The following is a 25545-nucleotide window of genomic DNA, read 5'->3' as shown; positions in this document are numbered from 1 at the left end:
ACAACTCTCCAAGACCGGCCATCCATTCATTTTTTTTTTATCCAGCGAAGAGTACCAGACGCCTCCCCGCGGCCTCAGCCGCACTGCCAGGCCAGGCCGCACCGCAGGACCCGGAGCGGCCAGGGCCGAAGCCCCAGCGCTGCCTCAGTGCCGCAGGCGTCAGCGGTCCCGGGCCGAGCCCTTTCCCGCCACGCCGCACGTAGCACCCACCGCCAACGCCGCCCGCGCCGGAAAAAGCCTCGCGCTGCGGGGCGGGCCAAGAAGGAGCTCCTGGCAGGGCCCCGCTATAGCTGCCGATGGCGTTCGCCTGTCCCGCGCTGGCGCACTCAGGCGGTACCACGGCCGGGCAGGACCCGGAGGGTAGTCAGGCGCCCTGCGGCGGGGAAGGACCCCGCCCGGAAGCGGGGGCTCCACAGCGGTCGCCGCCGTCTGTGGAGGAGCTGGCCTTAGAGCTCAGCCCAGAGGAGGGGAGGGCACCGGTGCTCCCCTTAGGAAATAAATCCCTTTCCTTCCTAATTAAAACTGATTACTTTGATTGTGCTGTTAGTTACCAATGTTGGACTCTGGCAGACGTCATCCGTGCCAGGCGGGAGCATCATTTTGAGACGCTGAATGAAAAAAGTACGTATAATGCTGGCTGGCATCGAGCAATTGATAACAAGCTCTCTCTTTCTGGGCCTGTTTTCCGGGGGGGGTGGGGTGGGGGTATTTGAGGGGGTGTGGGGAAGGGGTTTGGGAGGTTATGGGGGGCCATTGGGGTTTTATGGAGGGGGATGTCGGGGAGCTTTGGTGTTTTTTTAAATACAGCAAATACTTGTCCAGCATGTCACAGAATTGATCTTCCCGCAGGTAAATAAGACACAGGTTTACAGCCATTAAACACTTCATTAAACAATGCAAACATCACACCTGATGACAGAATGTGTACCGTCCAGCACTATATTCAGAGGGTGGGTGGCAGGGCCCATAGTGAAGCAAGGGCATTTCAGTGAGTAGCTGCAAATGAATTCACAGAAGGGTTCAGGTGGGAAGAGACCTCTGGAGGTCACCCAGTCCACCCCCCCTGCTCAAGCAGGGCGACACAGAGACCCTGTCCCAGGCCTGTGCCCAGCTGGATACTGACCGTCTCCAAGGATGGAGACTCCACAACCTATCTGGGAAGCCTGTGCCAGTGCTTGAGCCATGCTCACAGTATTAAAAAAAAAAAGGTGTGTTTTCTTGTGTTCAGGTGGGATTTCATGTGTCTTAATTTGTGCCCATTGCCTCTTGCCCTGTCTGTTGGTGGGCACTACTGAGGAGTGCCTGGCTCCCTCAACTTCCTTCCATCCCATCAGGTGTTGATGCGCATTGGTAAGATCCACCTGAGCCTTCAACAGGCTGAAGAATCCCAGCTCTCTCAGCCTCATGCTCCAGACCCTCCATCATCTTTGCGGCCCATCTTCTGACTCTCTCCAGTATGTCCATGCCTCTCTTGTGCTGGGGATCCCAGCCATGGGCACAGTGCTCTAGATGCAGCCTCACCAGCACTGCATGATTTACCCAAGAAGTCTGGGGAAGGTGCATTCTGCCAGTGCTGAAAGAAGGGCCTATCCAAGTTCAAAAAAAAAAAAAAAAAATCACAAAAATTCCCCTTTCTCAGGAAATGTATTTAAGTGATACTGATGGAAAGGAATAACAGGTTTAAATATACTGGATTTGAAAAAAATGTGATGCTGTAAGTCATTCTTAAGGAAAAGCTACGCACTTTCACTTGAATCATCCTAATGGAACATTTACTTAAGAAGCGTAGCAGTGAAAGATGCCATGTCCTCTGAAGCTGGTATTCTGTTACTGCTGCATAGTATCTAAATCCCTAAAACCGACACCTGTGCAGACAACAGCAGTGCAGGCCTTAGTACTGCTGAGCTGGAAGGGCTGTTGTCCTGGTTTCAGCTGGGATAGAGTTAAATTTCTTCGTGGTGATAATGTGGAGATGTTTTAGTTGTTGCTAAGTAGCACTTACACTGGTCAAGGACTTTTTCAGCTCCCTGTGCTCTGCTGGGTGCACAGGAAGCTGGGAGGGGACGCAGCCAGGACAGCTGACCCAAACCGACCAGTGGGATATTCCATACCCTATGATGTCATGCTCAGTATATAAAGCTGGGGGAAAAAGAAGGAACGGGGGGGACGGTTGGAATAATGGCGTTTGTCTTCCCAAGTAACCGTTACGCATGATGGAGCCATGCTTTCCTGGAGACGGCTGAGCACCGGCCTGCCCATGGGACGTAGTGAATGAATTCCTTGTTTTGCTTTGCTTCCGCGCGCAGCTTTTGCTTTACCTGTTAAACTGTCTTTATCTCAAACCATGAGTTGCCTCACTTTTACTCTTCCGATTCTCTCCCCCGTCCCACCAGGGGGGAGTGAGCGGGCGGCTGCGTGGTGCTTCGTAGCTGACTGGGGCTAAACCACAACAGCTGTTCAGCTGCTGTGGGCTGATCATTTCTTAAAATATTTTAACAGATCTTTCTACTCTTGTAAACCTTCATAGCACTAATCCACTGTGGATTAGGACGTGCAGAAAGAGAGAAAACTGAAAAAATTCCAGTGTGACTTGAGTAACTACAGCGGGCTATATGCAATAAACCACATGTGCTGGTTTTGGCTGCGATAGAGTTAATTCTCTTCACTGTAGTGCCTGTAGCAGTCAGGGGCCTTTCTAGCTTCCCATGCTCTGCCACGCGGGCAAGAGGCCAGGAGGGGCGGGACCACAGCCAAGACAGCTGACCCCAACTGGCCAATGGGATGTTCATTCCATACCATGTGATGCCATGACCAGTATATTAACCGGGGCAGTTGGCATGCAGGGGGACAGTTGCAGCTTGGATACTGGTGGTGTTGGGTTGGTAAGTGGCTGGTTCATGTGCTCTTTGTTTTGGGCGTTCATTCCCCCTGCCCTGGGTTTTGCCTGTCTTGTTATTCTCCTTTTCATTGTGTTTTTGTTATTGTTTTATTTTAATTATTAATGAATTTATTTATCAAACTGTTCTTATCTTAGTCCACAAGCTTTTTCACTTTTACCCTTCTGATTCTGTCCCCCATCCCGCCGGTGGGGCTGAGCTGCCGGCTAAACCACACCACCACATAAAGATTTTGAGAGATGGTCTTGTTCTCTCAGATGCTCTCATCAAAAGTCTAGTAAAGTTCTCATGAAGTTAATGGAGATAGGGGGTGAAGAAGGATGGGGAAAATGTCTTACCTGGGAAGGAAGTACATAATTTAGGTTTTACAAAGTAGGTTTTGAAAGAGCGGGTGGAGGGGCCTGTGCTGAAGGTGGTGTATTTTCTTTGACTAGCCTTTCAAGGCCATAACAAATGTTCATTTTCATCCATTTATTCCCACTGCTCCTTCTTAACCAATACTCTTTTCAGCACAGTATTTCTATTTTTTTAACCATGTATTCTTGCATTCTCCTCTAGAAACACTCTGCATCTTCTCTCTCTTCTGTTTGGCTTGCTGGCAGCAAAGCCAGAGGTACACAACAAAACACGTATGTAGGCCTAACACAGAAAAAAGGCCATATACTCCACAGGCACAGTGCAGTGTGATTCAAGGGCAACATAGTTCAGGAGTTTGTTTCACCTCCCAGTTCTGTCAAAACTTGGTTTGGCAAATGGGTCAAAGGCATGCAAGTTCACTTTCTCTGTAGTAATGAAATGGGATCATCTTACCAAGAACCTTACAAAACTTTTAAAAAAGAAGACATTATAACCTGTGGTTGCATTAATTATTTTTTTGTTTCAGAGGAAATGGTTCATTCTCAAAGTGAGTTCTCTGACTGCTGCTGCTCAGCCCATACCTAAATTACTTGCAGATGAAGACAGCCATGAAACTCAAAAGTGTAGAGACCTCAAGACCCAGTCTTCTTAAGTAACCTTAAGAAAGGCTTTGGTTTATAAGCCAACGTGAGTAGTTTCAAGCATTGTTGACAATTAAAAAAGGGAAGTCTTCTGAATTTGAGAAACTAAGAGTTCTATCACAGTAGCCTAGATTTGTACCCAGACAGAAATCCAGAGCAAAGCATGGACATGTAAGAACATTGCCAGTAAACACAGTAGCAGAATTGTGTCATACTGAGAAATATCAAGTATGTGGAAGAAAAGAACAGGTGGAAAACAAAGTTTCTATACATGAAACAAATGGCCAAGAGCCTATACCATCTGGAATTGGGCAGTAATACAGGAAATGTAATCGAGAGACATGGATGAAATAATTGTGAAGACTTTCCTGTATTCATTTGGGGATGAAGGGGAACAGAAAAAAAAAAACCACCAAAAATGTAATACTAAATCTGATTAATCTGAACAATTAAAAAAAAAAAGAAAAAGCATTCTTGATGGATCAGTGTAATGGAAAATGTGAATAACCGGCATCCTGTAAAATCGGTCTCAACTTTCAGATAAACTTCTAACCCTTCCAGCCTCTTTCTCTAGAAGAGCATGGAACCTGACAGGAAAAAAAGCCCAATCATAACAAAGTTCAATTACTTATTTATTTCCTCACTTGCAGGAGTGCAAATAGGACTAAGAACCTTTAGACCCCAAACCAGTAGTTTTCTATCCTTAGAGAGAAATTCTCGGCTAGTGAGCATACATTTAATTTTAAAGTCAGCTGTAAAAGAAACTTCAACTACCTAGAATCTTAAGAATAACAGCTGTTATAACTAACATTGCAGATCATGGTCCACTTGCGTTTCTTGATGTTATCTATTTTGGTATGTTTTATCTAGTCATTATTAATGTCAGAAAGAGGTGAAAAGATAAAGATTACTGGTTTTGCTGAATGTAACTAAATCGTTCCTGCTGAATAAAGAACTGTAGCATAGTATATACTAAGAAAAATAACTATGGGATGGAACATTTTCTTGGTAATAATAGTGCAGAAAAAGATCTGGGGATAACGGGTGACTGGGCTAAACATGAGCAAATATTAGAATGTTTTGTTCTTTTTGAAAAAAGAAATAAAAAGAGCTAATTACTCCAGGTCATGCCACACTTCTGTTAATACAACATACGCAACATAATTAATCGATGATACTCAGCGCTGGTGATATCTCCGCTGAAGTAATCTGCCCAGCTTATGATACCAAAGTTTCAGACAGAAGGTTTAGAGCACAGCAAGAAGTGATGAAGAGAACAGCATTGTACATAAACCATCTCTACTTACAGAATACCAAAGCAAGCACTGGTATTTTCATCACTGTTTTCTCCAGTGCTTTCTTCTGAGAGTTCAAAAGCTTCAGAATGGAGAGTCCAAGGATTTCAGAGTTACCACATCAGAAAAACAAAACTACACTACTGAATTTATTTCTCTTATGTAGGTTAAGTTTTTGATCTAGTGCAAAGAGTTTTGTTTGCAAGGATTTGTCTGATTTAATGCCCTTTCTTTAATTGCAGGATTATTGTTCTCATCCTTAAAACTTTTTTCTGTGCGTACATCATGATTTCAAGTAAGTAGCCATTAGTTTATTCTATATAAAGTGTGTGCATTACTATAAAGATCACATTCTCTTTTAATCTCCTGGCAAATTTTAGCATCTCTCGTTAGTTTTTCTACAGGGTATTCAGTATTAAATCCATTTCCTCCAAAAGCCTGCACTGCCTCTGTAGCTACTTGGTTTGCAACATCACCCATGAATGCCTTTGCAATGGAAGCATAGTAGGTGTTCCTGCGACCAGCCTCAACACGCCACGCAGCTCTTTGGTAAGCCATCCTAGCCAGTTCCACTTTCATTGCCATTGCCTCTTGTATCAGAGCAGCACTGACCCATGTTTGCTTCCTGAAAAGGGAAGTTCACAGAGGTGCAAGTAAATTGGATTCTTCCAAGGTACAACACACTTTCATTCTTTAGTTTACTCAAAGCATAAAGTAAGCTCCCCTGCCCCCCCCCCCCCCCCCCATTTCAGTCTTATCTAAAAATCACCATATATACAACAAATGGTAGTTTTGCATTTACAGACCAGCATGCCCTTAATCTGTCAAAGCTGGGCAGTTTACTTTCTCTGTATGTGAAATCAGTTCTGTAGCTGTTATCACGTGTTTGTCTTTTTCTAGCTCAACTATATCCTGTGAGGTGGGAGAGGAAAAAGTAAAGAACCTAATATGCAGCAGCAGTAAAATACAGCTGTACTACAAACAAACGAGACTTTCAAGTTTTCAGATTCCTGGCCTAATGTTCAATGTCTAGTTTTGCCTGCTACTAAAAATAGTACTTTGCATCAGTGTCTTTGAGGTCTGTGCCTTGAGCAGGAGTAGCTGAAATTAAAGCACACTATATGTTTACAGTTAAAGTTGTCCACCTTGCTTCTTACACTTGCAAGGCATACTACTTCACATTAATGGGCACTTGTCAATTAAATGATTCTCAAAGATTCTTTTGCAGCTGTGCAAAGTCATCTTATTTTAGACCATTACAAATAATTCTGTATATCAACTGATATAATTAAGTACGTCATGAGTGGTTTCCGTATGTTGTAAAAATTGAGAGATCACTGTATATGAGCACATGAAAACATTCAGCTGCATAACAGTCTTTTTCCTCCAATGGCAATTTGTTGCATTATTGGTTTAGAAGTGAATAATAATTCCTGGCTTGTCAAATCAGAGATATACTGTTCACCTTTCTTCCAATTTGGATTCCAGGGCTATTTGCTTCCACAACGAACCCAGTAAAGGCTTTGCTTCCAGGAGCCTTTGGATCTGGATTGGTACAAGCTAGCAAAAAATACCTAGTGTAAAACAAAGACAAGGGAGTCAGTTTATCCTCACAATTAATAATCAGATACTTTTTTCAGCTAATGTGTTAAACATTTTTATGTGTCTTTGTACCATAGAATAAATCTGTCAATAAGTAAACAACCCTCTTTCCTTGGCCCTTCTAAGAATAAACTGAGAGGGAGCGAGAGAGAGGAAGTTTCAGCGCACCTCTTACTGCAAAAGTCAAGGTTTAATAAAATTACTTCAGATCAACATGCAAAGGTTCTCCTCCTTTTCCATGTATTGTAAGCCTCGATATTATCATCAGCTTCACAAGTCATACAACAGAAACCCATTCACAGCACATACACAAAAATCAATGCTTAGGAAATACAGTATTGCATGCAAAATATTAAGTTATCACCTGATTTCAAAGATCTGTGTTCTCCTAAGTATAAGTTGTAAATAAGTTTTTTGTGTGTGTGTTAGAAATTGAACAGCTGTAAATTGCATTTACAGTGTTCAGCAATATCAGAAGATAGCTGACCGATCCTCTTTGATGGTTCTGCCTTGAACAAGGAAATAAATAATGAAAAAAATCAGCTTTCTACATGAATGTAGAAAGTTTTTCACCTTGAATTAAAATGAATTTGTGTTGGGGGTGACAATGATAAAGAGGTCTATATTGTAAAGCGCATTCCATAGACGCCGCAGTGAAATCTGGATTCTTGGACTTGGAAAATGTCTTCCCATAAGAAAATAAAATGTAACACCCCAACCCTAGAGCTTTTCTATCTTCGCTAAAAGTGAGAGGTGTTTCCAGTAGAGTCAGAAGCAGCTGATCTCGCTCACCACCCCCACAAAGAAAGGTGCCTTGTGAGCCTCTTGAGTACTTTGCAAGTTAACTCTTAGTGTGCTGCCTTTCCCTGAAGAGAAAGCAGAATTAGTTTTGTTTGATAGCAGCAAAAATTGAGAGGCATTCTTGAATAATTTGTCATGTCATTGCTCATTTTCCTTTTTAGGCATTGCACAGCACTAAGCCTGCTTTCTTATACCTTGTTCTGATAAACTAGTCGCTAATTGGAGTGTAGTGGGGTGAAACATAGTGAATGTACAGATTTGTAAGAGATCTTTGAAGAAACACTAGTATCTAACTTGGGAGGGGACACCTCAGTACAGAACAGAATAACGGAAAATGTAACGTGAGGCCAAAGTCAACAGAGCAGTTTGCTTTCCCACCATTTGTGAGCCACATCTCCTGGCCATTAATAACATATTCATCTCCTTTCTTCTTGGCCTTTGTTTTTATACCAGCCGTATCAGAGCCTGCTCCAGGCCTGTTATACAGTAAGCCTAAAAGAAAATAAAATGCAAAATCCTGAGGAATAAAAGTTCTGTTCTTAAGCAACCATGAATTATTGCAGAATTATGTGCACCACACTAATCTGTACAAGTTTTAAGTGAACTGTGTGGAAAACCCCAAAATACTACATCAAAAAACCCCAACAACTGTCTGAGCAAGAATCCAAACATGTATGGGTTAATTTTCCGTATAAATCCATAATAACACATAAAATCGTCTTTTACTTTTAATGATAAACAGAACCGTTCTGTAACTTTTAATAAGTCATCACTTCCTTATGCTTCACTGTCCTGGTTTCAGCTGGGATGGAGTTAGTTTTCCTCCTAGTAGCTGGTACAGTGCTGTGCTTTGTATTTAGCATTAAAATAATGTTGATAACACGCTGATGTTTTAGTTGTTGCTAAGTAGTGCTTACACTAGTCAAGGACTTCTCAGCTTCCCGTGCTCTGCCGGGTGCACAGCAAGCTGGGAGGGGTGGGGGCACAGCCAGGACAGCTGATCCAAACTGACCAAAGGGATATTCCACACCATATGACATCATGCTCAGTATACAAGCTGGGGGGAGTTGGCTGGGGGAAATGGCGATCGCTGCTCGGGGACAGGCTGGGCATCAGAGGGTGGGTGGTGAGCAATTGTATCATGCATCGTTTGCTTTGCATATTATTATTATTACTACTGGTACTGTCACCGAAATCGGGAATAAAACTCCTTAACACCAATGTAGCATTAAGAAGCAGGCATTCTTTATTACGGCACCGGATGCACGGGGGATAATTCCTCCTAGGGTGCATACCGCAAGTCATGATAGACAAAGTTTATATTGCTCAGTTATATACGTATGCATTAGATTTCCTGGAACTAATTATAATACTTGCATCTTAATTACCCATGTGTTTTAAGTCCCAGCAGGGGAGTGAGCGAGTGGCTGGGTGGTGCTTAGTTGCTGGCTGGGGTTAAACCACAACATTCGCAAACTCTGATATGAAATCTGAGGATCTTTAAAATTTGAAAATAAGAGCACAGGGTAGCATTTGATAGTTACTGTGTTCTTCACTGTATGAGGCTTAGTTGTTCAGATTTTAATGCATTGCACATGAATCTTTATTTCTTTCTATCTATGAAATACTGCTTAGATAATATTTTAAGATTCATAAATGCAGTTTAATGCCCATCTGAGTTGAGTTTGTGCTTATATAAACCTTGGATTTTTCTTAAACTCCTACACCTTCTCTCAAAGGGGAAATAAAAGGTATTAAATGTTCAGTAAGTGACACAGGATGGTTTCCCAGATAATATCTTCCATTTGCGTATTGAATGTGTCTAATTCAATATTCCTTGACTTTCAGTAAATGCCACTGTTTATTTATAAACCAAAATGGGCTACATTGTGAGTAGATATTAGTGTTTTTTTAACAAAACAAAAACATGATTAATATGATTTAGGAACAGTCTACAGCATTCCTAAGTTATACTTACACACATCATCGGTTCCTCTGTCATTCTTCCTAAGTATTTTTTCTGCTGCTGCTCACTTCCTGCAGTGATAACTGGCATTTGCTGAAAGAAAATATTTAGACCATTAAGCCATCTTTTTAAAGGGGGTAAGAAAACTTTAAAGGAGGTAAGAAAAGACAGAGCATACTGCTAGGGAGTTTACCTCAGTGGCGGTTTGAACCTCTGTACATCCATAAGCTAACTTTTCCGTAAGGCGTGCTTCAAAACTGCCAAGGCCAAGACCACCTAGAGTTGAAATGTTTCATTGATTAAAATGAACTTAAAGTAAAACATATTAGTGATTTACAAAAATTAATTATCAAAAATGTATTCCTCCACATACACTTGATTGTGCACTGTGTGTGATTAGACATTCCCATGCCAGCTTTTTAAATAAAGTTTTGTCAGATTAGTAACAGATGACTTAAAAATTGCCCTTCGCAGTCCCAGGGTGATTGCGTGCTTGATGTGGGGCAAGTTGCACAAAATGGCAAGAATGTACCACTAGCATCTTTTGACTGCTCTACACCTGAGAATTTTCTTAAGAGTTCTTAGGAAGCAGAGAAAGGGCCACTAGGGCTCCTGAGCTACTGCAACACTTAGGAATAAAAAACCAAGTGTCCACATCAGTCAGAAAACCAACTCAGTAACCTCCTTCTGACAGAAGCCAACACTTTGGGAAATGTATAAAGTAACGACACAGCAATAATTCCTCAGAATGCTTTCCCCAGCCCTCTGGTGACTTCCTCAGCCAAAAGTATCTTTGTTAGCTAATCCTTGACAGATATTTCTTCTGTGAATTTGCCCAGTCTCTTTTTGAACCTATGTACAATTTTGGCACCAATATCATCCAGGGGCAATGAGTTTCACAAATCAACTACACACTGAGTGTAGAACCACCTCCTTTCATTTATTCTGAACCTGCTGTCTGCTGACTTCATCTGATGCCTTCTAGTGTACTGAAGGGGACAGTGAGCTATCAAGCCCTTGTCACACGCTCCATGACCCTGGTGTTTTAGGCATTTCTTATACTGAAGCTGTTCTTTATCTTTTATCATCTTTATCATCCTTTTGGGAACCGTCGCCATTTCCACAATACCCTTTTGAAGCGGAAGGACCTGACTCCATAATGAATTAAAGAGGCAAGTGCAATTCAGATTCAAGGAGCAGCATAATTATGGCTTCTGCTTTTTTCTTCATTGCCTTCCTAATTTCTTGCCTTAAGTTTATGTTTTGGACTGCTTCTGGGCATTATACTGGCATCTTCACAAAACTGTATATTACAACCCCCAAAATCTCTTTTTTTTTCCAGAGGTAGTGACTAGTTTAGAAGACACCGTTCCATCTGGGAAGTTTGGATTGCGTCTTTCCTTCCTTGTATGCATACTTTTTCCTATTTTGAATTTCACCTGCCATTTGGACAGTCACTCAGTTTCATGACCCTCTCCTACAGCTCTTCACACCAGCCTCATCCTCTCTATACCGAATAACTTAGTATTATCAGTAAACTCTATGACCTCACTATTGACCTCCTTTTCCAGATTATTTATAGATAACCCAAATAGCACAAGCACCAGCAAGACTGTGCTGCTGATTTTTTCCACTATGAAACCCGATCATTTTTCAAATTCATTTCTGAAGTTTGAGCATTTTATACTAACCAGGCATCCCTTGTTCACACACTTCTTAGCTACTGGGGGTTGGACTAGATGATCTTTAAAGGCCCCTTCCAACCCAAACCATTCTGCAATTCTAGGATTCTACTTCAGAGAACTCCAATTATTTTTTGTGCCATGACTTCCTTTTAGGAAAACCCTTCTCTACACATCATGTTTATGTGTGTCCGCTATATCTGTACTTCTTACTTGCTCTTAAGTTAGGTGGTATATCAGGCTTTCCCAGCTCTCCCTTGCAGATCTGGTAAAGCAGTGGTGTCCAATTTGTCACTTGTAAGTTTTAATTCAATAACCAAGGGATTACACATTGCAATAGTCCTTGAGTTTCCCTAGAATTTGTGGCTGAATAAATATGTTCCTCACAATTGCTCTTTTTATCCCTTTGTTCCTTAACTTTGTGGATTAAATTTTTGATACAAGATATACCCTCTGATAAGTCTTAAAAAAAAAAAAAAATGGGGCCTGCTATGAACATTTCCCCAACTTCATTTTCAGGTAATATACATGTAAAAAAGAAAATCTAAAATGTAACATTTTTTTCCATAGTCGTATACCTAAGCACTGCCCACTGCCAAAGCACTGTTCTACTGCACCTCACCTAAACTGAAAAACTGTCCTTCTGGAACAAACTCTTAAAGCCTGTGTGAGAGACTAGATCAAAATATGACCTTCTAATTTCTCTGCCTCATCAGCTGACACAGTGCACCAGGGGAACATTAGGCTGTTGTAATCATGGCGGAAAATCTAGTCATAAATTACTAAATCATGATCTAATTTGTTGCCTGATTACATCCACCCTTAGTAATACTTGTATGTGTTGACCTGCCTACTGATTAAATTTAGATTGTTCAAGCATGCAGCTATTCATTTTATACAGAATCCATAATTACAAATATAAATCTCCTCTAAGGCCTTTTCTTTGTTTTATTTTACAGATTAAAAAGAATGTTTACTTACCACAGCTTTCTGGTATCTGTGACTTTATAAGACCAAGTTCCCAAGCCCATTTTATGAGTGGAAGTGGATACCGAAGGTAAAGAAAAGTCACAAATTTTTCCAGTTGCCAGACTATGAGAAAAGAGAAAACAAGTCTCAGTTCCTTCCAGGATAATCCAAACTACCAGGACCCACCTTGCTGGGCCTCTCCAGAAATCGAAGAAGCTCAACTTCCTCTTTCTCTTGAGATAAAACCTCCACTGATCTCTAATCAATGCCTACAATGCACGCACTTACGTCTGACAAAATTATTCATAAAATAATGAAAATGGAGTAGGAAGTACCATGTAACATAAAATGTATCACCAAAAGAAACGAGAAGCATGGTGTGCTAATTAAATGAAGGAGGAGACGGAGCAGATAAATGTTCCTTATTTGAGGATTCTGGCTAGTCAGTTTCAAACATCTAGCCGCTGACCCACTAAATTTGCTTTTACATGTATAATATGCCTTGATGAGGATGAATTTCTGTAGCTAAGACTACATTCAGCTATTTTAACATTGTAAAAGCCAATGTGAGACAATTCAAAGCTAAGGCAATGTTCTCAACAAGAAAGCTCAAGACAGACTTTAGTTAAAAAAAAGAAGAAAACCTCACAAATATCACACACACGGCTTTCTCTGGCCTTCCTGAGCCAGAGAAGAAAGTAATTTTGGTTTTGAAATACTTTTTTTTAAAAAAGACTAGAAATCTGTTCAGAATAAACACCTTCATTGTAAATTCATACTGAACTGCAAAACAGTTGGGTTTTTTCTTAACTCTGTGATGTGTCCTTAACTGTTATATTTCTTTCAAAAACTGCAATACTTACCAAAGCTAAAGCCAGCTCCAGGTTTGCTTATATGTACGTTTTGAGTAGGTTTACTAGAACATGATCTCCATCCATGCCCTGCAGTGGGTCGGAGCATCTGGTAAAGAAAGAAAAGAACATGAGGTGTAAGATCTTTCCAGCTCAAGTCTCATAAAGCTACTAGCCTGACTGCAAGCACCAGTGCCCAATGAAGCATGAAGAACACAGGCAATAATAGGTATCAACACAGTGAAAAAAAGGTTTTTTTCATAGAATACTGAAAACATCTATAAATTAAAAGGTGAAGAAATACAGGAACACCACTGCTAGGCATAAAAGCGCTGAATACTGAACTGTTAAGTGAGTGTATTAATAGTTCAGGGTGGTATTTTCCAGTAGGCAATATACGTAAGGATGTGGGAGACCACCTGCCTGCTCCGTCAACCTCCGTATTGTCTGACTCAGTGGATTCAGCGACAAGTCACCGGTATCCATGCTCAAACTCAATTTCTCGTGCATTCCACCAGCTCTGCCACCCCGGTGGAAACACCACTGTGACAGCGGCGTGCTTGTGGGTGGGGCTGAACTCCAACCCCCGGTATCCCAAGTGTCACCTTGCATCTCTGAGGGCCAGCTGCTCTCGCTGGTGCTGCCTTCACTGACCACCACTGTCGCAGCGCCGCTTTGGGCCGGTGGTTGTGCCCGGTTGTGCCGGGGGACATTGCCGCTGCTTGAGGGAAGGGTGCGGCTGCCCGGCCTCCCTGACCTAGCGCCCTTCACCTTTCCCTTAATTCAGGAGCACTCTGGAAACGGGGAGAGCAGGAAAAATGCCAGTCCAAACACAGTACTGCCTGAGATGCGAACCCTTCATGCTGTCTAGTGGGAGGCTGTCAGTGGTTGACATGGAGACCTCATCGCCCACAGGCCCTGCCATGGCCCAGGTCACAAGCCCTGGGGCCCAAGTGCTCAGCCCCAGGTACAGCCCCACAGCCAGGGTCAGAGCGGTTCCTGCTGCTGCTTCAAGGATCGCCAGCCCGAGCCCTGACAACTGGAGGTCGGTGTTTCATGCCCGCAGGGTAGGGTAGGGTCGAGTGGCCTCCTCGCCAACAGGCGGCTCCAAGCTTTGGAGCAGGCCTGCTCTGGTGGGGACAGGCCAGGTGCCTTGGCTGTCCCCAGGCCTTCAGGTGGGTCTCATGCTCAGCGACAAGCCCATGTCTGTTGACAGCCTTTCATAAATGGGGATTTCCAGACATGGAAGTTGTTTCTCCCTTCTGGTGAGAGCGTGCACTGGGGCTTTGTTGTCAGAGAAGCAAGTGGGGAGCGTTCCTGGTTGGATGCAGCTCCCTTGGCAGCTGCTTGTGCTCCTCTCTCGGCCTCAAGGTCTGATATGTGCCTCCCCCCCCCAGCCCAAGCTATGCTGCCGGCTTTTGGGAAACGGGGGTACCAAGGGTGGATGGTTTTAGCACAGCCAGGAAGTTGCGGTCAAGCCGTTGGGGAGGTTTTCGTGCCTGGTAAGAAAAGTGACAGGTTTCTTTTCTTAAAAAAATTATTTTTTTCCAAGGAAAGTGCAGCGTTTAGCTCTGATTGCTCCTTGTGTGGATTGTATCTGTCCTCAGCCAGGCATACAGTAGCTTTTAGGCATGGAATGTGACTATTCCAGGGTGAAGTGAGCAATCAGGATCCCAAGCCTGTTTTGTTTAAGGCAACCAGCTGAAAATGCACGGTTAGCGCTGTCTGCGTTGCTTCCCCTTTTGACTGCAGTGCTCCCCTCTAGTTCTCTGTAATTCTCACTTCTACTACTCGGCTCCATCAGGTTTAAACTTCTGTAAATTGATGCCACACTTTGCAACTGTTTCTACTTGATTCTTCACAGATTTGAAAATTCCCTGTTCAGATCTGTCTACTTTCTTCTCCCCCCTGTCCCGCAGACTGTATTTGGCTGCAGGGACTGCAGAGTCTGTGTTTCCTCCTTGTGGTGAGGAAAATATGGACATGAAAAAGAAGTAGATAGTGATTCTGAAAAGACCCCTTCCTTTGTGTTCATTTTCACATGCAATTGCTTGTTGTGGGTTCTTAAGTGGTATGTGTTACTGTGAGTCTTAGCAATCCCTTGTTGGCATCCCTGTGCTCAGGAGGTGCATCAGAAACTCTGTTTGGGCATTGGATATGTCAGACAAGTAACCCTAGCCCTTTCTGAAAAATAGCTCATGGGCGAGTTAGTTTCTTGGCCGTAACAGCAGGGTTTCTGTTTGCATCAGCAAGAACTCAGGAGCAAACCCTGCTGACAGAAGCCCTGAGAAGACGGGGAAGACTAGAGAGAGAAGAACAGATCCAAGAGTTAGGCTACTTTATCCCTGATGGTGTCACACCTCCTGGCATGGTGACTCTGGGTAAGGGTGCTCTCAGGGTGTCTTCTGACCTCTTCCAGTGCTCACCACCAGAGAGCCATTGGCCCTGGGGGAAGGGCGGCACCCCCCTTCTGTGTGCACCCCAGGACCTTGCCATGCCGCATAACCTCCTGCGCAAACAGAAGTGGCTGATAGTCAGCTTCTTTGGGGAGGTTGGTGTGGGCATGAGGAAGGTGCTGGGAGCAGGCTTCATTCAGATCATCAAGGGGGTATGTAGGGGGCCGAACAGGAGTGAACTGCTGCCGCTGCCATATGTCCTGTGTGCAGACCCAGGGTGGTTCCAGTGGAGGAAATGGTGTCGTTTCAGCAAGGGGCACTTTCTCTTGCCTTACCATCAGGGGACGACTCCCACAGTCTGGAAAGCTGGAGGGGAAGGGGAGGGCAGGCATGCAAGAAGTGGTATGTCATCTAGAGTGGGTTGTGGGGGCGAGGGTACCTGTTGCCTCATGGTCTCCAAAGAGAGTCACTGCTCAGTACTGTGGCCGCCCAGAGCCTGCTGCAGATACTGAACCGGCATCACATTTCCCAGTGTCGATACTCCATCTTTCCCCCACCATTATCGTATATACCTGTTGCACTGCCTTGCAGCACATATCTGTGCAGCACTGCTCACCCTGAGCTTCACGTCCCACAGGGTACAGCGGTACAGAACTGTGAGGACCACGCTCAGGTATACAAGGGTTTGGCAGTGTAGGTGTTAACTAATAGTCTAGTCCAAGCCAAAACAAGCCTTCTGGAAAGGCAGGGGTGCTGGGCAGCTTGGCATGTTAACAGTCGAGAAGTCTGCTGAAGGCAGCGACAGCCCAGTAAAGCTCAGTGAGTTGTTCATGCTTAAACCTCACCGGGTTTTCGTTATGCTGTACTTCTCTGTAGAACAACAGCAAATCTCATTCCACCTACCTCTGGGGCAAGCCTTGATGAGAGACAAGGATCAGGAGAACCCCAGAAGGGGTCGGCCTCCCCCAGCATTGTCTCTGCCAGGCAGTCCTCAGGGCAGTTGCCCTCCGTCCCGGACTCCAGGAAGTCAGGGATTTTGCTGAAGGAGGCACTGCTGGCAAGGCTATCGGGGACATTGGGGAGGATGTTTTCGGCGTCCACCAGCGTCACTGCCACCAATTGCTCCATGTTGCAGCCACCCTCTGCCCTGTACTCCAAGAGGTGGGTGAGCTTGTTGAGGGAGGTTGTCAAGTCAGGGACGTTGGGTATGTCGAGGACGGTGGCCCCGCCATCCCCCAGCCCCGCCACCACCGCTCCCTCCTTGGGAAGAGGTGCCCTCCACCACATACTCGGAGAGGTCAGGGAGCTCATCGAGGGTCTCGGCAGTCAAGCTGGGGCCATTGCCAGTCAAGATGGTGTCCTCACTGTCCCCAAGCCGCGCCACCACTGCTTGGTCCTGGGGGCAGTAGCCATCTGCCATGTACATGGCGAAGTCATGGAGCTCATTGAGGAAAGCGGTGCTGGTGAGGCTGATGGGGAAATCAAGGGGAAAGCAAGGACAGTGTCCTCACTGCCCCCCAGCCCTGCTGCCACCACTCGCTCATCGGGGCAGCCACCCTGTGCCACGTACTCGGAGAGGTCAGGGAGCCGGTTGAGGAAGTTGGTGGAGTCGGTGACTTCGTCGATGGTGACCTTGCCATTGCTAGTTTGTCCCCCTCCCCCCAGGTTCCTCAGTTTAAAGCCCTCCTCACCAAGTTTGCCAGCCTGCTGCCAAAGATTCCCTTGCCCCTTCCAGAGAGGTGGACTCCATCCCTCCCTAGCAGTCTATGGTTGCTGAAGAACGTCCCATTGTCATAAAAGCCAAAACCCTCATGTCGACACCAGCCACGTATCCAGGATTTGATTTGTATTATTTGCCTATTTCTAGTCACCCATTTTTCTCCAACAGGCAGTATGGAGAAGATGATGACTTGGGCACCAATATTTTTCACTTGCTTTCCCAGAGCTTTATAGTCTTGCTCAGTTCTGCCCAGACGCTGGCCTGCAGCGTCATGTGTGCCCACATGGAAGAGTAGAAAAGGATAGTAATCAGTGCTCTTAACAAGGTGTGGCACCTTCTCAGTGACTTCTTGGATCTTAGCTCCTGGAAGACAGCAAACCTCTCATGACTCCCTGTCAGGTCGGCAGATGGGTGCCTCAGTGCCTTTTAACAGAGAGTCACCCTCTACGAGCACTCATCTCTTCTTTTTGCAGTATCTACTCTGTGCTGCTGGTACAGTTGCACCTTGTGGACCTTGCTCGTGGGTGTCTGCAGTAACTAAAGCTACAAATCTGTTGCTGGTGGTGATAATGGGAGGTGGGGGCTGAGGCAGAGCCCTGCTATTGCGGGTCACCAGGGTCTAAGGTGCCCCCTCCTTCTCAGTGTTGTCTGCTATAGGGGCATGGTTCTGGGGCCGCCTATCTATCTCTGCCTCAGTTCTACTAATATTTATATTACTCAGCCTTTTAACTGCCTCCTGCAACTCAGCCACCTGGCTCAGCAGATCATCGACCTGTGCACACCTTGTGCAGGTACTTACCTTCTCACCAGGCGAGGGGTTGGGGCACACGTTGCAACCTACTGTCTGTGCTGAAGCCTCCAGATCCGTCTGGGTGGATGCGTCAGACCCCTCTGGGGCTTTCGCCATGATAACGCTGCTATTCGCTCTGCGGCGAGCGCTCACCATCCCAGCAGAGACCAAAATAGAGAGCTTCCCGGGCTGTGGGCCTACAAGCGGGATGCAGCACCCTCCCTGCGCGAACTGCCGCGCCACACCCTTTCTGATGTGCCACGTCCTGGTCGCTGCGCTCCTGGTCGCTCGTGCTGCCTAGGGGCGGTTTAAATCTCCCGTGGTTGCTCGTAGCAATGCCCAGGCCACGTCAGCCTCCCTCGCGAGAGCTGCCAGGCTGCTCTGCACTTCCTCAGGCTTTCCTCGCTCTGGGAACCCCCTTGTCCACCCCGATCTAGCGCCCAGCCGTGTAATTTACCATTGCCGCTGCTGCGTTCGTCGCTGACTCAGAAGCGGAGAGCGGCAGTGGGATGAAATATTGGTGGGCAGAGCTGGCTGGGAGGTTACCCGGAGGGCAGGAGCACCACGAGGAGTGAGAGCCTGCTGCTGTACCTGCCCTGGTGGTTGGCCAGTGTGGGGTTTGTCTGGGGCAAACAGTGTCACGGGGAGTCAGTCCTCATGGCGATCATTCTGCCAGGACCTGCCTCAGCCAGCCTCACGAGGGTTTGATTTTTCATGCCACAACAACTGGCTGTCTCAATGATTTCCCATCCTGCTGATGATTTCCTGTCCTCAGTGCTGTTTTCCCATCCCCACGATGGTCTCCCATCCCAACAGTCATTATTTCACACCCTAGCAGTGATTTCTCAGCCCCGTGATGGTTTCCCATCCCAGCGGTTTCCCATCCCCACGATTTCCCATCCCAAGCATGATTTTTGCCAGGAAGTGAATTTCCTGTCCAAGGTGAAGGGATAGGGCCAGCACTGGTGGCCCCGTGTGCTGGTTTTGGCTGGGATAGAGTTAATTTCCTACAGTGTAGCTGGTATAGTGCGGATGGCACATTGATGCTTTTGTTGTTGCTGAGTGGCGGCTAAGTGTCGCTAAGTAGCGCCTATAGAAGTTGGTGATTTTTCCAGCTTCCCAAGCTCTGCCACCTGGGCAAGAAGCTGGGGGGAGGAAGGGGCCACAGCTAAGGCAGCTGACCCAAGTTGGCCAATGGGATATTCCATACCGTATGACGTCATGACCAGTGTATTAACCGGGGCAGTTGGCGCGCGGTGTGGGAGGAGCAGTTGTGGCTCGGGGACTGGTGGCGTTGGGTTGGCGGGTGGTGAGCGGCTGTGTCACGTATTTTTTCTCTTGGTTGTTCCCTCCCCCCGCCCCAGGTCTCTCCTCTCTCTCATTATTTTCCTTTTCATTGCATTATTATTGTTGTTATTATTACTGTTTTATTTTTATTATTAAACTGTTCTTACCTCAACCCACGAGCTTTCTCACTTTTACCCTTCTGATTCTCTCCCCCATCCCGCCAGTGGGGGAGTGAGAAGCTCCTGCAGCAGGAGGGGCTCCAGCCTGGGGCCAGCTGCAGTAATCACGGTTCTTTCCCTCTCCCAGAGGCATCACTGAGGGTTCGGTTGTCTGTTCCTCCCCTGGGAGTGTCGTCGGCTGGGTCTGGCTCAGGCTGAAGTTGAAGAGATCAGAAGAAGGTAAAGCGGCTGGAGAAGGACATGAAGGGGATCTGGCTGGAAGCTGCCCCCAGCTGCAGGCAAGAGGCAGCTGGCCTCTCTGGGTGAGGAGGGGTCCCTCTGAGTGGTCCTCAGCAGAGCAGATCAGCAGCGTGCACCACGGTGTCTGTGCATAACCAAAAGTACCGTACAGCCATGTAGTGTGTGTGTGTAGTGTGCACCTAGGAAGCCTCATACTGTAAGAGCTGTCTCCTACTGTCTATTCTTGTGTCCTGCTCCCTGTTCCTTCTGCTCTAGTTTCCAAGCCCCTTTCTTTCTCTGCCATTCTGCCTGCTCCTTTTTTATTCTTTTTCTTCCTTTGCTCTCCCTCTGTCCTGGTCCTTGCCCCTCTTTATTTCTTCCTCTGTCCTGCAGCCCACCACTGCTTTTCAGCTCTCTGCCTCTTTGTCCGAGTCTGTGTCAGTCCCTGTTTTTACAATCTCTCTTGGCCTCTTGCCTGTCCTGCTCGTTCTCTCTGTGCCTGTATGTCCCACTCCCTATCCCCGTCCTCCTCTTTCTCTCTCTCCTTCCTTCTCTTTCTCACTCTCTCCCTCTATCCTGCTCAGTGTCCCTGGTTTTTGTTTTGTTTTGGTTTGCGCGTTTTTTGTGTGTTTTTTTTTTTTTAATTCTGTATCCCACCATCCCTGTCCTCCTTCCTGTCCATCTCTTATTCTCACTGTCTCTCTGTCCTGGTTTCCTGGTTTCAGCTGAGATAAAGTTAGTTTTCTTACTAGTAGCTGGTGCAGTGCTGTGTTTTGGATTTAGGATGAGAATAATGTTGATAACATACTGATGTTTTAGTTGTTGCTCAGAAGTGCTTACGCTAGTCAAGGAATTCTCAGCTTCCCATGCTCTGCCGGGTGCACAAGAAGCTGAGAGGGAGCACGGCCAGGACAGCTGGCCCAAACTGACCAAAGGGATATTCCATATTATATGACGTCTTGCCCAGTGTATAAGCTATGGGGAGTTGGCCGAGGGGTAGCGATGGCCGTTTGGGGACAGACTGGGCATCGGTTGGCGGGTGGTGAGCAATTGTATTGTGCATTACTTGCTTTGTATCTTATTGCTACTACTACTATTCTACTTTATTTCAATTATTAAGCTGTTCTTATCTCAACCCATGAGTTTTCTCACTTTTATTCTCCTGACTCTCTCCCCCATCCCACTGGGGTGGTGGGAGTGAGTGGGTGGTTGCGTGGTGCTTAGTTGCTGGCTGGGGTTAAGCCACGACACCCTCTCTGCTGCTGCCTGACCCCCTTTCTTTTTTTTTTTTCTTCTTCCACCTCTCCACAGGGCTCCTGATCCCTCTCTTTCTCCACCCCTCTGTGTGGCTCAAAATCCCTGTCTTTTTCTCTCTGGCGTTATTCTTCTGTGTTGCTCTGTCCTGCTCCTCATCCAGCTGTTTCTTGCCTGGTCCCTGTGTCCTGCTCCCTGACCCTATTCCTTTTCCACTCCCTCTCTGTCCTGCTGCCCACACCAAATCATTTCTCCATCTCCCTCCTGCTCCCTGTCCTTATTTTTCTTTCTCTGTCCTGCTCCCTCTTTCTGCCTCCCTTCCTCTCTCCCTGCTGCTTCTTTCTCCATCCCTGTCCAGATCCCTGCCCCTTTTTCTTTCTTCTTGCTAGCCCTCTGTCCTTTTCCTTGTCCCCACCTTTTCTGTCCTGCAGCCCAGCGCTGTCTTTTCCGTCTCCCACCTCCCCTGTCCTGCTGCCCAACCCAGTTTTTTTCCCCCTCCATCTCTGTCCTGCTCCTTGTCTTCTTATCTTTGCCCGTCTGACAGGTGATGTGAAGATGGCCACTAGCGACGTCCTGGTGGCTCTGGCCCGTTCCCACTTCCACTTTGTCATGTCTGAACTCCAGAGCCACCTGAAGGCTGTGAGGAATATCCCTGATGCTCCTCACCTTGAGCAAAAAGGCCCGCAGCTACGGTATGGCACCCTTGGCCTCCTGGTCTGGGTAAGGGCCTGTGATAAAGGGGAGAAGGGATCCTCGCCCTCCCTAAACACTCTGTGTTGAACTGGGGGACTATGGAGTTGCTGTGCCTCCTTGCTCTGGGCCAGGGTCAGCTGGCAGCTCTGCCTTACCAGCCCAATCCCAGTTCCTGAAGGGTGGGAACCTGCCGGAGACAAACCCGTGTGGTCTCTGCCCCCTACTGTCCTCCCCATTTCCCCAAAGGTCTTCCCTGTGTCCCCCTTGAGGAAGGCGGCCCTCCCCATGCCCTCTGGCATGTCCTGCATGGCCCAGCAGCCTCAGCCCTGCCAGGGATGGTCCCCCAGTCTCCTGTGCCTCTCACTGACCCTCTCGGTCCCTCTGTCCCTGCTTTTTCTGCAGCCCTGCAGTGCATCCCTTTTGTGGGAATGACGCTGCTCACCCTGTGCACCATGCTGAGCTGGGTGAGGAGTGGCCGGATCCTGCGCGCCCTCTGCAGTGGTGAGTGTTGGCTCCTTGGCCAGGGCCCCAGGGGCAGGGGCTGGGGTGGCCTTCAGTACCTCTATGTGATCTCAGAGGGAACATGGTGGGTGTCAGCCCACAGCAAAGTCAGGCCTTGGTGATCCCAAATGCTGTGAGTGTGCAGAAAGCACAAGAGAAGCCCAGGAGGTTTCTGCAGGTAGGACATGGCAGTGCTGCATGGTGTAACTCCTGGGTCCCTCCCCATGGTTTCTGTTCCCCTGCTTTCTGCTGGGATTAAAATCTGTGCTCTGAAAGGCCGTGTGTAAGGGAAGGGGAGGGGATGGGGGAGTGGCCTCTGGGGAGGAGAAGGTGCGATGGGGAGGAGGATGCAAACAGTGGGCTGTTTGAATCCAGACACCTCAAGAGCACAAACTGCCCTCAGATCCAGATCTGGTCCTGGGCTGAGCCCTGCCAAGCCTGGGTCTGTCCTTAAAGCAGGCTTGGGTGAGAGTGCAAGGTACAGTCCCTGCTGCAGACCCTCACATGCTCCCTTTTCCTTTCTCCTGGTACAGTTCTGGAACAACGGTGAAAAGGAGTCAATACATACTTTGGTAACTGGGAGCAATGCCTCTTCCCTCACAAGGGGGTAGCACAGTTCTGTGAAGCCGCTTACCTGGTCTTCTGCTATGCCATGGTAAACTGGCTGGACTGCAAGGATGCAGAGGTGAGAGAAGTGCTGCTTGCCATGCCTTGGGCTGCAGCGGGGATGTCCACGTCAGGGGGTCCATCTGTGCCCAGTGGGGTGCGAGCAGAGGGGCAAGGGGAGGGGGGCTGCCTGGCAGGAAGCAGCCGAGTCCTGGCGCCTTTCTGCAGGGAGGGCAGCGCTCTCTCCTGTGGATTGAGCCCTTGTCCTGCAGGGCAGAAAGGAAAGGGAAACCCCTCACAGTGGGAAGGGCAGACTGGTGTCCAGGGGATGCGGAATGCTAGGCAGACCTTCAGCTCTCCAAGCAGAGCCTCTGCCTTCCCTCTTCAGGACAAGCAGGCTGTTCTCAGAACAGTGATTGCCATGATGAGGGTCCTTCTGCATGAAGAGCAGCACCGAGAGAATGCCTGGGAGCAGCTCCTCTGGCTCCTGCACCAGTATCAGGAGGTCCGAGACACCTCCCGGGTCACCAAGGTGAGGTGCCGCACAGGGCCCGGTGTGGCTGCTGAGGTGGGTTTATGCGAGTGCCACAAGGTGCTGGGGAGCTGTGGGGTGCCAGGGGGAGCTGGGAAGCCCTTAGAGAAGGGACAGGGAGGGCAGAGGAGGCCTGAGGCTTCGTGGGCTCTTTGGGCAAGAAAAGAGCAACCCAGAGGGGGCCGTGAGGGAGGTAGGAGTCTCTGGGGCTCATCTTCTCAGGAAGGGAGGCGTCACCATCTCCCTGGGGCTCTTTGTGTGGGAGGAGCTTTGCCCTAATGCCTGGGGCCACATCCAGTCCCGTCCAGTGAGGGGCAAGGTGTGATGAGGGATAGTGCCAAGAAACTGAGTTGTCAACACTGGCTCTGTTCAGAGGAAAGAGACCCTCCTAATGGTGCTCTGAGGGGAGGGCAAACAAACAAAAAGCCCCATGCAGGAAGAGTCTGGGGTTTTGCCTGCGAGCTGGTGTTAGGGACTCCCCTTATCACAGATGTGCTGGGTTTCTCCTTTCCCAAGTGCCTTTAGCCTCCTCTTCCTTCCCCGTTCTCTCGTAGAGCCTCAGCTATGTCCTGGAGATGCTGGTGGGAGTTCAGACCCCATTCCCACAGGGCACAGCTCTTGCCATTAGCACCGCTGTGCACCTCCAAGTAAGGCACCGCCGGCCTGGGACCCGCACACCTGATTGCCATGGAGGGGAAAGACCTGCTGGCTGGCAGGGAAGGAATGGCAGGGCAGGGAGTCTGTCCGCTGGGACCTTCCTGCAGGCCAGGAGCATGCCAGGATTTGTGATCCAGGTGCCACCTTAAGACTGCAGGAGACCTGATCCTGGCTGATTGGAATGGTCCCGAGGGGCAGCCCAGTTCCCACAGCAATTTCCCTCTTGGCCAAGTCGCAGGAGGACTCTGGAGCGCAGGCACCCTAAGGGCGGCCTTTTGACAGCTGCTCAGCATCAGCTTCTGGGCAGCCTGGGCTGCTGCAAACCTCTGTGTGTGCCCAGGGCCACCGTGGGGTGGGCTGGGTTTTGGCTGTGGGTCCTGTGCCCAGGGAGAAGAGAGTGGAGAGCACCATTTCTTTTCAGTCCCTCTCAACACTGATGTGACTTTCTGTAAAATGGACCTTGTTCCCACAACTCTCTGATGTGACCAAGGAGCCTGTCCCATCCCATAAGGCAGGGCTGTCTCACTGCATCATCCTGCAGGGTAAGGAGAAGAGACTTGGCGATGCCCGGCTGTGCTGTGGCAGCTCTTTCCCCAACCTTGGTGGTCGGGGGCAGCTACCTGCTAACGCAGAATGCAATTTCTTCCCCACGGAGATGGTCATGTTTCTATACTGCCAGCTGAGCGGTGGGAGTGAGGCCAGTTGCGTGGCAGCCCTGGGCCTGCTGGGAGTGCTGGCCTGCTCTGACGGTCAGTGTCACGGACCAGGGACAAAAGGCAGGGGTTGGGGCTGCTGGGCTGAGAGCAGGAGCGGCCTGAAAGTGGTGCACCTGCACCCAAAAGGAGCTGCAAAGAGTGGGTCCCCCAGCCAAGCTGACACCCCACGACAGGGCTTGGGCTCTCCCCCGGCAGTTAGAAATGGCGGCACTCCAGGAACAGTGCTCCAAGCTCAGTAACGCAGACCGGCTGGTGAGTGGGCTGGTATGCACAGGAGCTGCTTGTACCGATGCCATTTCTCTCATCCTTTGTGTTGCCTTATTACCGTAGCTTTCAGTCCCCATAGAGTCCGTGCCTCTAGAAATAGAGTTGCTCCAACTATGCTGCTGCCTCCTGTGAAGTCAGAGTCAGGCCCCGCTTTTCTGTCCCATTGGTGTGCAAAAAACTTGGAAACTTCAACGGATCCCTTCTGCCATCAGGGCTGTGCCTCAACACACACCTCTCTGTACCTCTTCCAGCACCTGTGACAAGGGAGAAGCTGCCCCAGTGCCCAGATGAGCTGTTTTGGGAAGGGATGGTGCCACCAGGGGAGGCAGAGAAACCCTTTCCCTCGGGGCAGAACTGGGGCTCCTGGGGAAGTGCTGGCACATTGCCCAGGAGGTGGGTGATGGCTCCTCCCCAGGAAGAGCTGGCAGAGTGGAATGGGGAGGTCGCTGTGCTCTGTGGGGCAAATGTCCGTGCAGCCTGGTGCGAAAGCCCAGCCCTGACAGCAGGAGCGAAAGTTTCTGCCACGTGCTCGTCTCCTCTCCACGAGCCAATTCAGAGGTTGCCCCCAAGCAAAGGTGGCTTCCCTTTGGGTTTTGAACAGGAGTGTTGTAACCACCCTCTCCCCTGGCAGGTGCCTCTGGACTTCATCAGGGACCTGCTCAGCTCT

General features: G+C 48.0%; 1 protein-coding gene across 1 annotated transcript; it reads left to right on the top strand.

Annotated features, from left to right (window-relative positions):
• The first annotated feature begins 284 nt into the window (after nucleotides 1-284).
• Nucleotides 285-25310, top strand: LOC135313436 (uncharacterized). Its single transcript, XM_064452270.1, has 11 exons — nucleotides 285-621; nucleotides 3781-3941; nucleotides 5433-5485; nucleotides 5595-5739; nucleotides 12201-14106; nucleotides 19561-19652; nucleotides 21451-21598; nucleotides 22002-22100; nucleotides 22634-22785; nucleotides 23095-23238; nucleotides 23793-25310. Exons 5-9 carry the CDS (start codon nucleotides 13880-13882, stop codon nucleotides 22674-22676), a joined length of 609 nt encoding a protein of 202 aa, XP_064308340.1. The 5' UTR covers nucleotides 285-621; nucleotides 3781-3941; nucleotides 5433-5485; nucleotides 5595-5739; nucleotides 12201-13879; the 3' UTR covers nucleotides 22677-22785; nucleotides 23095-23238; nucleotides 23793-25310.
• Nucleotides 25311-25545: the final 235 nt, after the last annotated feature.

This window comes from Phalacrocorax carbo, chromosome 5 (assembly GCF_963921805.1).
Source record: "Phalacrocorax carbo chromosome 5, bPhaCar2.1, whole genome shotgun sequence".
Lineage (NCBI taxonomy): Eukaryota > Metazoa > Chordata > Aves > Suliformes > Phalacrocoracidae > Phalacrocorax > Phalacrocorax carbo.
The sequence above is the reverse complement of the archived record's forward strand: the minus strand, read 5'-3'. Positions and strand labels throughout refer to the sequence as shown.

Bases quoted from the DNA above. Each gene is read 5' to 3' on its own strand.
- LOC135313436 (XM_064452270.1), top strand. From the start codon at position 13,880: ATGCCAGTCCAAACACAGTACTGCCTGAGATGCGAACCCTTCATGCTG. The intron at 21,599-22,001 runs GTATGGCACCCT...CTTTTTCTGCAG, and splicing joins CAAAAAGGCCCGCAGCTACG to CCCTGCAGTGCATCCCTTTT. The intron at 22,101-22,633 runs GTGAGTGTTGGC...CTCCTGGTACAG, and splicing joins CCTGCGCGCCCTCTGCAGTG to TTCTGGAACAACGGTGAAAA.